Genomic DNA, 18128 nt, shown 5'->3' with positions numbered 1-18128 from the left:
CTTTCAAAAATATTTTAAAAAATGTTAAAATTAAGGGAAGGGCGAAAACAAGTTTATGATTTTTACCTATTCATGTTCATTCAACTACCGTCTGTACTTTCTAACTGGATTAATTAGGTATAGAAATATAGGCAGCAAAGCTACTACTGTACTATTTGATTACCCATTCACAGTTATAAGAACTCTTTTTGTCAGCGCTTAATAAGGGACTAGCAATACACCATAACAGCACTAAAGTTACAGTTTGTTAAGACTGTCTTTGAATGAGTCCATAGGATGGGTTGTTGAGAACCTGTGACTGGCCATATGATTCTGGCCTTGCGGATATGTTTCGAATCTAGTTGGAAAAATACGTTTTATATGGAAACCAAGTAACCTCGTTTGACGGGACTAAAAATTGTCCCAATGATAAGAACACCATCGTGCTCGTTTCAAACGCAAATAAATGACAACGGCATAGTTCGAGCTGTAACGATTTTGAGTTGAACACAAACTTGCAGAGCCAACAATCTTCTAAATAACTCTGTCCTCCAGGGGTACTAATGGTCGCTATCCATTGAATAGAACGATGGCCTTCTACGGCAATTATTTTCAACATCTTTGTGGCTTTTCTAATTCGAAGGCTGGACTGGCTGCCAGGCAAGCATTCATGTATCAATGATTCTTGACGAACATCCGGTCCGATCGCTAAATTGATGAACAAAGTCGTAAAGAATTGATACGCTAAGGCACTCAGATTAAAAAAAATCAGTGTTCGGTTGGGTCACTATGTAACATTCTAACTTCTACTACAAGTATCCAATGGCTAACTGAATCATAACTGAATTTATGATACCGGGAGATGTTGATGGAGGTCTAAAAAAAATCTGAGAAACAACATTCGTAACTCTCAACCCCTTTTTTTATTTACACAACGAGTTTCGAATCACCACATGTATAGAACCTTGTGCTGCTAATACTACTATTAAGTAACAATATACCACATTTGTATATTACCAGTTGCTGAAAATTCATTACATTACTTAACCTTGTTACACACAACGTGAATGAACCACTTTCTGATAAACAAAGACTGATTATAAAGTACAGAACGTCAATGTCCATACTGGAAAGAATGGATCGTGTTTAATGGTCAATCGAAACGATCCCTATAGCGCAACGGATAACAAGTTTTTGCGAAAATAATTTAGTTTTTTAGCGAAAAAAGAGCAATCGTCATAAAAATATGTTCGCAAACTAAGCTAACGTTGTACATAAACAGGATGTCCCTTTTGTTAGAAATCAAAGATTATTTATTATATTACTGCTGATTGACAACTGAAATTGACTATAGCTGCTCTTAAACAAACATCCTTCAGGAGAGATCTTAAGAATTAATATAATTGAGTGGACAACAAGGATGTATTTTTTTTCTCGAGTAAATAGTAACGAGCTAAGAGATATTAAAATTATTGTTGAGAAGATAATGATATTACGATAATGATGGTTATGTCATTGGAAACAGAAGAAACGCTTGAAGCTTCGTTAACACATTTTAGAAAAATTTGTGGAAGGTTCCTTAGAGCACTTTAGTCAGTCTTCCACTAAAATCATCATTAAACTCATGGACTTGCTAATGACAAAGCATTTGGCTCGAAAGTTGACCGTACGAGGGATTGGCTAGAAGGGACATAACCGACGGTCTTTAAACTACTGTGATAACCACTGCAGGTGTTATTTTGGTATTCCTAAATAGAATAGAAATTACAGACAAGATACTGAATGATCCTTTCAACCAAACAGTGCAGAATCGAGTTGCACTCGGTAAAGCTTTGTTTCTATTATTTATCGGTCTCTGTATCTTGTTGCTTGAGAGATGATGCAGACTGAACATAAGTTTGCTGGGTTCCCTATCGTTAAATAAAAACTACCTACATAAAAAGCTTTTGATATTTATGCTTACTATGTCAATAGATTCAACGAGGTTAACCTTGGCCTATCCAATCGAAATCTATGGACATAGTAAGCATGAATATCAAAAGCTTTTTTATGCAAGTAGTTTTTATTTAACTACAGGGAATCCAGCAAACGTATGTTTAGTCTGCATTATCTCTTAAGCATCCAGATACAGAGACCAATCCACCTTCCCTAATCCACATCTCATTAAATAATACCTCTGTATAATCAAAGTTCACATTTCTACTATTTTATGTAAGCAAACAAACAATAACTTTTCTGTTAAGTCAGACAGATTTGCCTCCTCTTGAACGGTACCAATAAAAATAACAAAATAAATAAAGGCAGCACCGTAGAAACTGTAATCTACAAAGAGCGTACCTGAACCAAAGATAGCTTTTAAACCGAATTGGAATAGCAAAAATATAATTGCAGTTCTTCGAGTTAATATACTTAGATTTCAGTGCATTTTTTGAGGTGGTGATAACTTGGAAAATTGTATTACCTATCTTCTTCATTTTCTAAAGTTTATCACTTTCTGGTTTCTAGTATCTATTTATATGCAGAATTGTCTCGGGCTATACTTCATTCTTAAGACAGCTTGGGTGATACTCAACAAAATATCGGTAGAAAGGCTGTTCAAATATGTAACGATATTATTAATGCTGTGCAAAGCTTGTCCCTGACCTAACGACGAATGTGTGCTTGGCTTGACCTGAAAATGATCCTGGTACATTTATGGAACTATAAGATGGCAAATTAAGCATAATACCAGGTACAAATAAATAGAACTCTCTGTGAAAGTCTTGAACTTGAAACTGAATGAAGAACTGCAGTTTTTTTTTTTAATGAGGTACTCATATCCAAAGAGGCACAGAATTTACAGTATTTTTTAATTTGATAAAACGAGTTCTCGTTCATTGTATGCTTCAGATGTATATTGTATGACTGCATCTGGCACGTATAATAGTTACGCCAGAGTTACCAGACACACTAAATAGCTTCAGCTTGTTTCATTCTAATCAAATTGCAATTAGATATCAAAAAATCAAGAAATAATTTAAAAAAAAATAGATTTTGGTTTAAAGTTACAGATAAATCAAAACATTGCACCGGGAGTAAAAGAAAAAAGTTTCACAAAAACATATGCACACAAAGTATTTCTAGAAAATTAACCATTTGTGATCAAAAATTACGTGAAACCCACCCCCAAAGGCCCATTAGATAAAAAAACGAAAACCTTTCAATAAAGCCATCTCTGATAATGCTCTGTCATGAAACTATGTGAAAAATAACGATTTGGTTGGCTTAAACAAACAATACAAATGGAAAATAAGGAGAGGTTAGGGTAACGATGTAAAATAAACATCTTTTGTTTTTTGTAGTTCTTTCCATGACTACATGCAAAATTTACAGTTCGACGCAGAAGCATGATGGCTGAATCCTTACACATCGCCAACCGATATATAATATATTTGTATTCGATTGTGCTTGTATTTGCATTCAGTCTTTTGCAAGTATTTGCTACCACAACACGGGTCATATCTCATCGTACGCGTACCATGAGCATGCTTTTTAAATTGAATTTAGGTCCGCTTCTGTGTCACACGTATAGTCGTATGTAAGTTGCTTAAAGCTGCAAAATAATAAACAACCCCGGGGGTCGGGGTACATACATATGAGGATTTTAACCAATCTTTCTCTAACATAGCTTGATAGCTAAATATCGTATAATTACTATTGTCTTTTGCATTTAATATTTTTGCCTTCAAAAGCGTTTCAAGTTACACTGGTTTGCACCTTAATATATCAACTACCATCGAATGGTATATAAGGCGCCTTGATAGTATTAGGAAATTTTTATTTGTGCGCAATTTGCTGATATTACGGCAACCTATTAATGTGCTGTAGTAACATTGTGAAGCTCCGCGTTGCAACTCCCCAACTTTTACCGCCCTGACGTTTTAGGGGTATGCCATAATATCAACGAAGGGCGCTTAGTTAAAGATCTTCTTAATCGTCCTATGCCCATTTAACACAATTTCTGACAACATGATGCATATGTGCTGAGTATTTTTTTACTTCTCAATATTTCCCACTTAGCAAAATGGCACATGTGGCGGATACTATTAGTAAATCACGAAAGATCTTACTATTTTATTTGATTATTTCAAAAGTATACTAACCAGCGTGTGCTCGAAACCGAGAGTTCGTCGGCCATTGAGGAGCCGTTCCTCAGCTAAAAAGTCGTCAGTCTTCATGTTGAATTCAGGTGTATGTCTCGATACAAACAGGAAAGCACAATTAAACCTGGGAACATACGTCAGTTTTTCATATGTAGGCACTTAATTGGGTACTTGTGTGAGCCCAGGACTCGCCAGATAGGTCGTCACCCAGATGTAGCCCTTCGAAGCCCAATTCGTTATATATGGAGCCTACTATTAGCGCTACGGGCTCCCAATGCGCTTGACGATTCCCTCATTTGCCTACTGCTATAGAACAGGTCTGTAATCCAAAGATCAGTGGACTGCTTTGTTGTCCAGACACCAGATGCCGGGCTGAAAGTAGGATGTGGGAAATATCCGTCAGTATGCGCACAACAATAACCGGTGACACCACTGAAAGAAACAGCAGTATGAAGCATATTGATATTAAATTAAACGTAATGTCTTTCAATAGTTTAGCATTAATGCATATATTATTTTAACTCATGTTGCCTAAATGCCTGATCTAACCACCCATAGTAACTTTTTTCTGTGCATCTTTTTTATTCTGTACTGCGCTTTTGTTTTGCTGCTTTATCAGAGGAGTAAACAGAGGACAAAGCAGATGAACTACTGCATAATGTATGCTGTTGCTGAAGTTACAGAATCTGGCGTAATCGATGGGTTATATTAACTTTAATTGCAGTTAACCACTGTACGTAATAGAGATACGAAATAAGGTTTACAATAAACAACAATTTTTAAAAAGAAAGAAGAAAGAAGAAGAAGGCAAGGAAAAATATCGAGATAAAAAAAATTGAAATGGACAAAATTGATTTATGAAACCTTATAAATCCATGTTTTTTTCAGTTCCTACATTACATAATGCTTAATTAGCAATGGCCGTTTTTCAGTCCTTTCTAAATACGGAGCTGCTAGAAAACAACACATTACAATAATCCTATTAACATTGCAGTCTTTTTCCGGATACTTATAAGCACACTTGAATTTCCAATGTAAATGTTTCAGTAAAAATGACAAATTAAGGTTTAAGTTAAAATTAGACAAAGTCGAGTCAATTAGACAACGGCTTGAATCGTTCTCACCTAGTGCCTACTACGCGGCCAAACCTGCTTCGCCTTGATGGGCTTCTATCGAGAACAGATTTCTTCTTGTCGAGATTTTCTACGTGTACAATATAATAGCCAGATTTAGGATGCACAATGTACGGGAGTGGAAATGTCATCTGCTTATATAATGTTTCTGCTCCGTCGTGTCTTGGGTTGTAGTGACGGAAACGTCAAAAACAGAGTTTTTTGCAACGTCTGAAAGTTTTCAACGTTGAAGCTACCACAACGAATTATTAAGAAATGTTTATTCTTCATAAGCATGTCTCCTCTTTAGCGAGAGGGGCAGAACGATTTGCTAGAACAGAGAAGTTCATGTAAAGTTTAATAAAAAGGCGTCTTCCTTTGGCTCCCGGTTCATTTAAGTCGGGAAGATTTTAATAATATACTTTGGGCAGCCCTCAATGCCGTTCCTGGTTGGCGATAAAGAATTAGACACGTGAACATAGTAGAAAATCTCTAGAACTGTTCAACCACTAGCGAGGTCTAATGAGGCTACATGGTAAACGGTAAACTAAAAACACTCACGCTTTTGCATAATTCGCTTCCGGATCGAATTTTGAAAGCATCAACACGCAAAAAGGCTCCGCAAAATAATATCTTTAGATTACCTTAATAACCAAGAGATATTTTAAAATTCCTGTTACGTCGTAGCTTGAGAATTCGACCTTGCCAAGACTTCATTAAAACGCGTGAACCTATTTACGCGTTTTAATTGTGTAATACATATTTTGAAAAATTAAAACATTTAGAGGTTTCTCTTTATTTTTATGCATTTTAGTACTCAGTAGTAACAGGAAAAATTTGGAAATTAGGAACACAAACTAGGAAAACTTCGAGGACACTAGAGCGGCATAGGTAATACAGAAATTTCCGTTGAAATCAATAAATCTAAGGTTTCTCGTTGGGGCGATTTTTTTAAATTTCTTTTTTTAGGCAGTAGTACTCAGTAGTATCAGGAGGACTAAACATTTGGTAGTATTTGCTACAGATAACTTCGTGTTCAGCACTAATTGTATTTTAACATAAAAACATTGCGAAACAACAACGATTATGTACATAACGCACACATTTTCTGAAAGGCAGAGAAGTATATGATAATATATTGTTGTAGATATATAGACATCATGGCAATGAAGAGTTAAGTACATGAGTTTTCCGTCAGCGAGGGCAAAAATGTATCTCTTCGTCCTAGCTAGTGTATTAAAACGAAGCGTATTGTATGCGATTCGTCATGAAACATATAATATAAAAAATATCGTCGTTTAATCAAAATTTTTAACTACGGTCACTCTATGTATTCCGTTCAATATACTTGATTACTCTAATCACATAAATCATGACAACGTCATATAAACTACGTTTTATGCAGTCTGTTTCTATGGATGTTAACTTAATGAGTAAAAATAAGTTGTTTTGAGCATAGTTATCGTCGATTATTTTTCACCTTTTTTGTTAGCTAATAAAACTTCGTTTAAGCGTTTATCATGCCTGGTACTCAAAACAAATGACCTAGTTCATAATGTTTATAAAATTACTTGTCTTTTGTATCTTGTATGTCTCTTATCATGTCATGAAAACGTTACAGTACTGAACAAATGTACAAAAGGTATTGATTGATCATTTGTATCGTAAAATGATTCACATTTTGTGTACAAATGTTTTTAATTGGGTCCATTGAACTGTATATAATATAGCTGTAGGTCACATATATTGTGGTCAATCTATATCCCTGCTTATATCACCAATTTGAACATTGCGCTTTAGATATCCACCACTGCTCGAATACATCAACATATGATCAAAAGTCCTAAAAGCATGACATGATTATTAAGTCTTTCTTACAGTTTGAGTTCACTTAGTTCTAATGCGTGCAAACAGAGCTATAAAATCTGTCCGCTAAACCTATTTAAATACTCTATCTGAAAGCAGTTCATTGAATGTGAGGTACGATTATTACTAATGTCGCAATTTTTATATAAAAGGATTTCCTATCCTAAAATCTGTAAAAATAAAGATCGCCTAAAATATGCGTTTCTCATAGTCATTAAACTGATGACATCCTTAACGCTGGCAATTCTATTAATTCTGACGTGGTAATAGACGAAGAGAAGCCGTATTTTTCAACAAATACGCACGCTATTCTTATATTTACTTATCTTAAAAATAATGGAAATGCAGTAGAGTAAATGTATCACCGTCTTGGTACGAATGGCAGTAGCACAGATACTAGGACACAGCAATATACTTCAGCAAAAGACTGACGCGACTCATATTGCTAGAGGTTCTCCAGTACGTCTATTATACGACACAATGCTACGCGAATTATTTATCCAAAAAGTGCTACACTTCGTATTCTACACACAACATAAACGGTAAATAGTATTAATAAAGCTATGTCATAAGGTATTAATTTCAGGCAATGTTCTGATATTTCCTACTTGTCATCTAAGGCCTTGAAGAAATCAGACACAAGCTCATAAATATAATATTACATGCTAACTCTCTGATCGGAGATCTACTTTAGCTATAACGACTTCCTAACAAATTCTATGTATGAATTTATTTTATAAGATCTTATGTGGGCTAACCGATTTTAAGCATCCTCGGTTTATGTTATTTCGTCTTTATTGATATTCCTTACTTGTACCAAGGGTTTAATCAATCAAAGTGCAGTTTGAAAAGATAATGCTGCAACTGAGCCAGTCGATCAAGGAAACAACCGTCCCAGAAGCAAAGAACTATTCATTTGTCGCAATCTGTTAACAAAGCTTTTCCCCTGCATAATGATTATATTGGAATCTCAAGAAGATTTGAAAGCAGTTTACTTAGCGACTGATAAGGATCATGATTTCGGAAAAATAATTGTCAATTCAAGCAAGAATATCTGCGATTTATAGTAGAATAACCTATCAATAAACAAAATTCTATATTGCAAGGTATATAGAAACAGTGCTTACTTTTTAAGAATTTATACCTGCTTTTACAAAGTTAATTTTAACAAAATATAAGATTATTTTGAGCTTATACAGGGGAATCGACAGAGCAACATATTACTGATAGCGTTAATAGTGGTGTACTATGAGGCCGATTGCCTCAGAGCTAAAGTCGCCGAAACTGACATGACTAAGTTCGCTACCAGTTGGACCGCTGGACAAATGGTCGATGTTTGGTCAATCGAGAGAATGAAATAACTATACACATTGTTATGACTGATTCAGTCCACAGAGACTTTTAAGTTGTAAAGTTCATAAGTTCATTATATGCTCGAGCCTTTTAGTAACAACAAAGTGCACACCTTTTGGTATTTTTTAAGACGTAGAAAGAAACAGATATTACGAACGAATGCAAATATAAAAAGTGAGAAGCTAACTGTCAAATGACGAACACTGTTTTTCTTTTCATGCGTTCGCATTACATTATATTGCCAATACGTAAGTAGCATATTGTGTTGAAGTATTACTTATAGGGAAATAGAAATGCACGGAAGTAGCGAAGTTCTCGTGAAATTGTAAGGATTTTGGAATATTCATCTTTACAATCGGCTGATTCGGAACAGACTCTTACTAAGGATAAATATATGGACAACTGACTCTTTGATCAACTTACGACAGATTTTCCCAATAGGAAAAGCACAACAAAGATGCTGAATTTAATTGTTTTTTAATTTACTTCCTTATATCTTTTATATTTTATTTACGTTGAAGCGAATTTGGTGAATAGTTAAGGCTTGCACTTCGTAATACACCTTGTAAATTTAGGGTGGGTTTACCTGTATCTTTTATTGCACTTACGCATAGGTAAGTACTTGGGCATCAAATATACGATTTTTAGTAGCTCATGAACCCTGGGTTTTCTATACAAAGAATGACTGCAGCATTTACATATCAAGGCAATAATTACGTGCATTGATTTAAATTTTACTAAAACCAGGTATGCTAACGATTACTCGATTATATCTGTCACAGAAGCTATGCAGAACTGAATATGTAAATATACATGTGTGAAATAGTTCTAATTCGTAAAGGAGATAGAAGAAATATGCAGATTACCTGCTTTTGTACAAGAATAGTTAGTCCACTATATCTAAATGGAATTGAATAATACGCAAGCATTTTCTAATAACTAAGTCAAGGATTCAAAGTTTCTTCTGCCACTGCAAGGTTGTAACAATTTTATACAATAAAATTAACTGTCATTTGATTGAGAAGGTAATCAGGTTCAGGCCGGCGATGTAAATACTCACAGCCCGCTACCACTAAACAATACGATCCCAGTTGCCATCGAATTACTTTTGGTACTATGTCAATTGAGATAATAATGCTAGATTTACTTTCAACGGGAGGCAGTCCTATAGGTCAGTCAAATTTCAAAAAGCTTCTTCGGCTTCGGAGTCATTTATTTGTCTTCCATAAAAAATGTTCGTCTTTTCATCGTTGGGCGGTACCTTACATCCACATAAAATTAACTTCAAATAATCGAGACAAACTTATCGCTAATGTAAAATCTTTAAAGGATTATAGCATCATATGAGAAGCCCTAACATGTTTGTTTTTTGTGAGTTATTAAGACGTTAAAATCTTCTGAGATTCAATGTGCTTCAAAATCCCCAGATGACTACACATCTGATTAGATTTGATTTGCACACTTTAGAGAGAATTACTATGGCAGCCACTAGTTAAAATATTTAGCCCAAATTTGCGACGTTCTTAATGAAAGCAAAGATAGCGTAGTAGAAGTAACCTTAAAGGTTTGCTGAGAAGAATGGAATGGCCCAGCATCGTAATGACATGAAAGCGATTATCGATTTTCGTTATTAAGATAAATAAGAATGAATGCAGATGGGTAGCTCTAAACATATATTACGTATGCAGCACATATCGCCAGCCTCTTTCAAGTCGAATCTTAACCGTTTAAGCTTTAGCATCGTACTAATAGCAATAACGGCATAAAAGTTTCTTGAGTCACATTTATAGATCGGTTTCAGGAATTGCTCCTTTTATTAGCTATAGTCTGAAAAATAATAGCAACTTTCAAGTATTAGCAATCACACCCCCTATAAACCAATGTCTTGTGTTCTACATTCGTTCAGTAGTTCTGCAGGTGTTTTTATCCCAGCACGAAAGAAACGAAATGTATCTACGTCCCCTGCAAACCTAGGTCACCCCTCACATGTCACTAGGTTTAGAAGCCAAAAACGCTACCACTGCACTGTCAGCACCGTCAACAGAAAAAAAAAACTTCTACAAAACAGTTTACGTAATGCATGACTTTTGGCTTTAGTGCTTACTTTACTAATGCGTGCTGTAGCTGCTACAAAGGACTTCGCCATGATGTCGTCTGTCGGGTGTCGGTACGCGATCGTGAACAGCTGGTCACTTAACATGGTGCGACTGGATACAGTTATATATAAATTCTCCGACCTCGATCACGCATATCATATATGCTAAAGGTGATAATTTATGTACGTATATATATTATAGGATTTTTTACATAGATTAGATCCGAAGTTGACTGTAATAGCATCGATGTGGTCAGTCCAACCACTCACGTCCAGGATGGTTCGTTGAACATGGATTTCCTAATTAGCCATCCGTGACGCCATTATGATGCAGTATTAAAAGAGGTGTGAGAACATGACAAATATCTTTCAATATAAAACTGTTTTCATCCGAAATCTAACCGGCAATGTGCCAATTGTATTTCCTTGTTTTTAATACCTGGTCTGCGGTTTGGTTTTATACCTGTTTGTTTCATCGGAATAATTTAAACTGTGCGAGATACTAAAGGATCAAAGTAGTATGGACAATTTTTCTTTCATGAGCTTACAGCGAGAATAATTACATTCATATATTTTAAATAACTCTCGTTATAGCGATTTAGGGAACCATCATAAAATGATCTATTACTAGCTTTTCATAGACCTGTAGTAAAAACACAATGGGTAAATCAGCTGATATTATGTACTTTGAAGATAACATGCACCGAGATATTTCACTTGTTACTCGATTGTAATCCTTTAAAATGCTTGTCCCTACTTGTAGTTTGTCACTTAATTAAGGAAGGGGTTTTACATTAGACGATCTTTAACTCGCCGTAGAAATAGCAAATGAAGGTTACATTATCTTTCATACAAATATGCGTGCCTACTCTAGTAGCCAACATTTGTATGTCCATTTGTCTGCACAGTCTGTATTTCATAATATTCAAGTATCTTAGCCGGCACCCGAATTTTACATTTTCGCTGTTTTGCACTGTTTCCTATTCTGTTTTGCATGGGAAACACCATAAATGATGAATTAGCGGTGATCATATATAACACAAGAAGCACACGAAGGCGGACTGGATAAATCGAGCTCCACTCGCTGTTTTACTAATAATTACTTACAGGCAACGGAAGGACAGTCGGCTACTCCATTAAACGGTCGGTCAGTAAAAAAATTACAGTGCAGTTAAAATGGTTCTTTCTTAACTTTATAATTTTAGCGTTTTATAATTTTATAATTTAGAGCTGCTGTAATAATTAAACGTAGTCTGCGCAAGCTTTTCCACTTTAGGAATACGATGGACAGTTGGACGAAGACTCCCGCACTGCAGAAAAATGATTCTCAAAGGAACGAAATATTAGCAAACTAAAGCCTTTACTTATAAAATAATGGGATAATAACTGAACGGTAAGAATATCGTCATCATGGTCGTCAGTACTAATGAAATGCTGCTACGTGTTGAGTCACGTATAACGAGATAAATCCAAATAGATTTTATAAATCAGAGGTCTAGTCTGCCAAAACCACACGGGTGTTTCTTGAAATGACTAAGTTAAATCACCAAATTATAACAGCATTACTTAAAATGAGCTGGTTTCCATAACAGGACTGTATAGTTTGCCACAGACTATGAGCAGAATTTTGATGTTATTCTCTCGACCACAATGTTCTTTCTTCATGAATGTTTGTAAATAGTGTTGGTCGACTTTGTAGCAGGACACTTATTCACCAATTCGCATGCTACACACAGTCACTTAACGATTAGAATATCTAATTTAGACGAAACGTGTCAGCAAGCTGGACACAAATAGCAATTCTTGCAAGCCAAGCAGTAGTTTCTCTTGAGATCGATACCATAATGAATATCACTGCGATGCAGAAGAAACAGTTTACTTACATAAAACCGCGCGGATACATATTTCATGCATATAGAAATGTTTTCCTAACTATACAATGGTTTGTCTCACCAACGTCTACTGTAGTACTGTAAATTTGGGCGATTCGATGAGTCTTTTCACTTGTTTGTACGGTTAATAGTAGTCATCTATGACGACTTCGCTGGCATATCTGATGTGCTGCGGTGTTCTCTCCGTATCTGCTACGTCCAACTGTGAGCACTTCTGCTACCGGGTCGACGTCTGCTTTGCCAATTCAGATGTCATCGCCGCTGATGTTTTGGTTGCTGTGGTTTGCTACTTTGTAGTCGGTGCATGGCCTCTCATCCCTGCAACGGTAGCAGCAGAGTAGCAGTAATGACAGCAATGGCGATTTGTAGTGCCTGTCGCTTGTCCGTTGGTACAGGTTGGACGTGATGCTGATGTCACTGGTAGCAATGGTGGATGATACCATGGCGCAATGGCTGTTGTGGTAAGCGCAGCGGAATCGGCGAGAGTTAACATGTCAGCAGTCGCGGCCGCAGCCATCGCTGGGCGATGGAGTGCGCGCGCTTTCCGCCGGCATTCCGTCAGCACTCCATTCACAATCCACGCCGCACACTATTCGACCCGCAGTACGACTAATGGCGGCATCAAAACTTATATTATCGCCGCTGTTATTGCGGGTACAGCATCGGTAAGGTAACAAGTAGTGATAGCCGACAACCATCTATCAGGCAAAGCTGCATAACCGCATCTACCTTAACTTGCCTTAGTTCCAGCGTCTGGTCAGTGCATCTGAAGGCAATTCATTGATGAGGTTGAATGCAGATTTGTTTGATAGCGGATGAAGATTTTAAGTAGATCTATTGATGTACCAAGTTGGACATCAATGAGGTAAACACTAGCATGTGAAAATTACAGAATCAAAAAGTAGCATTCTTATCCGATATTAAGGAGGTGATAAACGTCCAAGAAATAGCATAAAGTACTAAGCACTTAAGACTCACTACCCTTATACAAATATGATTAGGATGATGGCAAAGATCAACCTTCTAGAACAAACAACGTTGTAAGCTTCTGGCAGAAGCACTCACTTTACGCTAAAGTACTGCCACTTATACGGTCTCCAGTTAGGCGCGGCTTTAATAGGCAGCTATGATAATATTAAAAATGGTAAAAAAGATTCTAAATTTGCTTCTTTTTAACACTTCTAGTGTTATTAATAGCGGAATTTTACTTGAAAGATGGGTGTTGTTGAAAATTCGCCCACGATAAGGCACACTGAAGCTTTTACTGAATGAGGATGATGCATACAACAAGCACTGAGTTTGGAAGCTCCATTATGAATAAGATATTGGGGCTAGATTAGGACCTTCTTTGAATTTCCTTGTTGAAAGTTGACAGTATTTGATTTTATTTGACCACGTAGGAATATACCTGACCACAGTCGATCTGATGGCTTGGACAACACTGAGGTTTTTAAGCTACAGAAACGCTAGCTCCAGCAGGACCATTTCGACGCACGGGCGCACAGTTAGTACATTTTGGCCACGGTTTGGGCAGAGGTGATTAAGCTTGTAACACGAGCAGTACTTACGTGCTTTAAACGAGACATTTACGACGATATACACAATTCTCATACATGTACACGTTAACATATCTGATGACACTTTATTGATACTAGAATTTTCAGTTGTTCTATCTCACTAAAAATCTGCACGACTTTCGATTGTTTGCATTGGAGCTATAAGTGAGCTGCCTATCCTGAGGTAAAACTACATATCCCTAAACCGGGTCCTTCGGATGGTTTAGTGCTTATCAATTTCAGCTAAAAACAAAGAAAATACCTGAAACTGACTCTCATGGTATAGTATTAGATATCAACTAGATCTGCTTTGTAACGATTGAAATATTGAGCTAGTTTGTTTGCTATACTTTGTTCATATAGTGCCTAGTTCTCCAAAAATTAATACAGACAGAACTAATGGGGTAAGTGGCAGATGCATTACCGCGGCGGTGTAGCGGCGCATTCACATGTATATGTAAACTGCAGCAGCAGCAACAACGCTCTGCTTGTGTTCCAGCATTTGTCCTCCGTGCCCACAAACACCACGATTATAAGCAAACTGCTTCATAGCTCTGAAGTAAATTTTTCGTATTTAAAGCTAATAAACGCTATTATTAGCTCTGGGACCTGTTATGAGTAATAGTACCAATTATTGATCATTAGTACTATGACCATTACTACCATTAGTCACCACGCTAGTAACCAATACTAGTAACGGTAATTCTATCTACGACCATTATCTGAACAGTAACTGTGACAAAAGTTAGTCACTACCTTACTTGTGGTAGTAGCAGATAGAGCAGGCCTTCAATTAATAAAGAATTTTCCAACCCATTTTCGGTACTGATTCGGTAACGGTAATACGTAGGTTGTTACAGGTTTCTGCAAATAAGCTTTGTAAATACCTACAGCATTACATCGAATAAACTAATTAAATATCATAAATTAATTTTTTCTGTCTAACACAGATGCGAGTTTTTTTGGTCGTTCATCGAGCTGACCTATTCTTTTGTTCAATGACTATTTTCGCACCACCATTTGTGGCACTTAAATGTTAGGCAATTTTTTTTACAAATTTTCAAGAGCAGTCGCGTATTTTCCAGTAATCTGGATAAATAATACATTAGTCCAACGTTTTTATATTCGCATTCAGTATTATGCTTCTGTTCGGACCTTACCTAACAAACTGTCCTTACAGTATTATTATTTACACTTATTTATCACTAACTGAAAGTGTGGCTTGCCATAAGACGTTTTTCTGAATCTGCTTTGGGTCCATCAGAACAGCATTATTAGCTTGAATTTCTACATGAAATTTTAGAAAAAAAAACGAATCTATATTACAAGGTTCAGTGACAACACTGACTGAGACTTGGGAAGCGAAAAAAACATTCAAATATTATCGCAAACTGAAGAAAGTGTTTTGGACATTAAAAATAATGAAATTGAAGTTAAGACCTATGAACGCTCTACATGATCTCAAAAATTATAACAATTTGAGGGGGATGAGCAGATTTAAATACTTAACAGTCGTTTACGTGCAGAGTGGTCTTTAAGAACATGTGAAAAAAGGATCCTGAAATTCTATATTGTATGAATATTGGAAGGAGTGCACATCGCAAAGCAATGAAATTCCTTCCGGATCTGATGACCAATGCTAATCAATCAGGTTTTAAAAAGAGAAGTACTTTTAAACTGCTAACATTTACTTTATGAAAAATTTATAAAATTACTACTTCGTCTTTACAATAAGGTCTTAATATGGAGTAAAGGAAAAATGCAGGAAAACGTTACCTGAGAAGTTCAAAGCCAGAAGAAAAAACAAGTACCGCAGAACTAAACATATTGTCAGCGAAATTTTTGTACGTATTGGGTACATCTGAATTACATGGTAATAAAACTTATTCCAGTTTCAAGGCAAACTGGTCTTCAGTATAAAAATTCATATGTATAGTCAGCTAGTATCTATTTTAATACTGCTGAGATATTTTTAAATCCAACTATTTTATCTCTATGACCAGATATTATTTAAGGCCCCAAAAAGAATGTCTGGTGTTATTTGTAGGGCTGCTAAATCTTATCAGATGACGATGCACCTCTCTAAGTCAATAGGGAAATGTGAATTGGGTTCGAATCACAGTAGACACAAATGTTTCATAACAGAGGCTAGCCTCTTAAAGCAATGCTAACACAGTTCCGGTAGAAGAACTTGACACGCTTATATAATTCTAAATCTTGGCTGGTTCTATTTAAAGGTAGTATGTACCGTGCAAACATCAAAGTAAAGGCTGGCAACGTTTTTCACAAAAAAAATTATATCGATATTGAACAACCTACACCACAACGAAATTATAGTGCATAGTAAAATATCTGATTGGGCATATAGTGACGGGAACCACTTGCCATAGGCACATAGCAAGTGGACCCGAACTTGCTAATTTGTATTTTAGACTTCGGAAGAGACGACCATGCAGCTGTTCACTCAGAGCAAGATTTCAAAGTTACTTGGAAAAAACGACTTGCCCTTAGAATTGTTCTGTCCTTACCCACAAGCCTAGAAATAGAGTTATCCAATAGCTTAGAAAACAGTCATAAGCAGTCCACAATCTAAGATTTGCAGTACTTCTCGTTGTAGGGTCTAAAAGAGAATCCTGTAAGCGAAGAATACATGGCCATACGGCAAATTTTATATCTTCAATCGAAATCTTAATCATGCTTCTTAGAATAAAGATCTTAGAGCCATACACCGAAAGCTTCTTCCGAAAACCTGTGAAAATTGGAGGCTACACTGCAATATGCCCCGGAATAATTGCTATTAGAAATAATCAGTAAGGCACGATCCAGCTCGTACAAATCTGTGAAGGCATACAAATTGATGAAATTCGAATACAGCCTGCAATACAGATTCTTGATGCCTTTCTTACGTAGGGTTTTGCTTCCAAGGAGCCAGACCCAGTAAGCATGCAGCAAACCGAACGGATCCGAATCAAGGCTATTTTTTTATCACGCTATTATCAAGAAAGCGATTCAAAGTAAGGGGAGTAATCCGTGGCTGGGTAAAGACGGTGGGAAGTGGCGTCAATCGGTCACATACTTAGCAAGTCTTTAAAAGTTCGGTCACCATTCCGACTCGAGGGTATCCGTCTTGAAATCGCTCTGCAGAATACCTTATGAAAATCAAGAGCTGTGCTCTATCATAGTAATGCTGTTATGTTTATTAGTGATTATGTCCCGTGACAAGCAATCACAGCCAAATTTGGGTGTTTCACACCGACGAGCTAGACAGATTCATGTCTATATGAGTCGGAGGTAGCCAAATCAAAAATAGTTAAACGGTGAAGATACTGTCGATTTTCACACGAATATAACTCGATTAATAAAGCAATTTTACGTTAGCATCTGAAGACAGAGGTGCATAGTGCAGTTCCATGGTTTGGTTGTTAACCTGTAGTTAAAGTTCCCACAATAGTTTAGTGGAATGTTCTAATGCTACATCGTTCCGTATGCCATGAGCTTTTACATTCTACAATAAGTGTGTTTTATTATTATTATAATATCATGATTAATGAGAATAAAATGGTTTCATACAATTTTTGTACAAATTTTGATCGTCTTGCATCGTTGATTGAATGCAAGTTGGGTTGACTACTATATGATGCATCCACTGAGCAATGTGAAGGGTACCTTGTCGCTGTTACTAGTGCAATACTGAAGAACATAACCTTAATATAATCGTGTATTTGTACCGGTAAAATAATTTAAAACATTAGGTCAATTTTTAGTTTAAGAATAAGTTTAATTTTTAGAGTTGTCACACAAAAATTACCTCTATCCACTATATACATCTAAATAAGCCCTTTGAACTTTTTGAAAGCGCTGGATCCCAGTACAAAATGAAGTGTGTTTAGTCCCGGTTTTAAAAATTAGGCTCAAATTTTCTTCGTGCAGTTAAATTCTGTGGATTAAATTTTTAACTATTAAGCTTATGTACAGTATGTAACCAAGAAGGTTTTTTTCGATAATTGTTTATCTGAAAAATGCTTCAATTTTGTTAATTTTTCGAATTCACTTTCCGAACCTGGACCACATCCTGCCATATCAACCATACTTTTATTTTATTTTATTGTTTCTTTTTATTTTAACGCATTGTT

At 36.1% G+C, this 18128-nt stretch overlaps 1 protein-coding gene across 9 annotated transcripts in view; it reads right to left on the bottom strand.

Annotated features, from left to right (window-relative positions):
* ClC-a (chloride channel protein 2) overlaps nucleotides 1-18128 on the bottom strand; it is a 67160-nt gene that overhangs the window by 34133 nt on the left and 14899 nt on the right. The window contains exons 1-3 of one of the 9 annotated variants that reach the window (XM_022805835.2): nucleotides 12501-12889; nucleotides 10557-10712; nucleotides 4122-4553 (exon numbers count right to left, since the gene is read on the bottom strand). The exons of 2 other annotated variants lie outside the window; for them this stretch is intronic. In XM_022805835.2, coding sequence (XP_022661570.1) covers nucleotides 4122-4196 — 75 coding nt within the window. In that variant the 5' untranslated portion in view covers nucleotides 4197-4553; nucleotides 10557-10712; nucleotides 12501-12889. Of the gene's footprint in view, nucleotides 1-4121; nucleotides 4554-10556; nucleotides 10713-12430; nucleotides 12452-12500; nucleotides 12891-18128 lie in introns of those variants that run through there. 6 more of the 9 variants (XM_022805839.2, XM_022805834.2, XM_022805838.2 and 3 more) reach the window with 6 other exon arrangements.

The sequence above is a fragment of the Varroa destructor genome, unplaced genomic scaffold, assembly GCF_002443255.2.
Source record: "Varroa destructor unplaced genomic scaffold, Vdes_3.0 BEIS01000004.1, whole genome shotgun sequence".
NCBI classification, from domain to species: domain Eukaryota; kingdom Metazoa; phylum Arthropoda; class Arachnida; order Mesostigmata; family Varroidae; genus Varroa; species Varroa destructor.
This window is presented reverse-complemented; position numbering and strand designations above follow the sequence as displayed.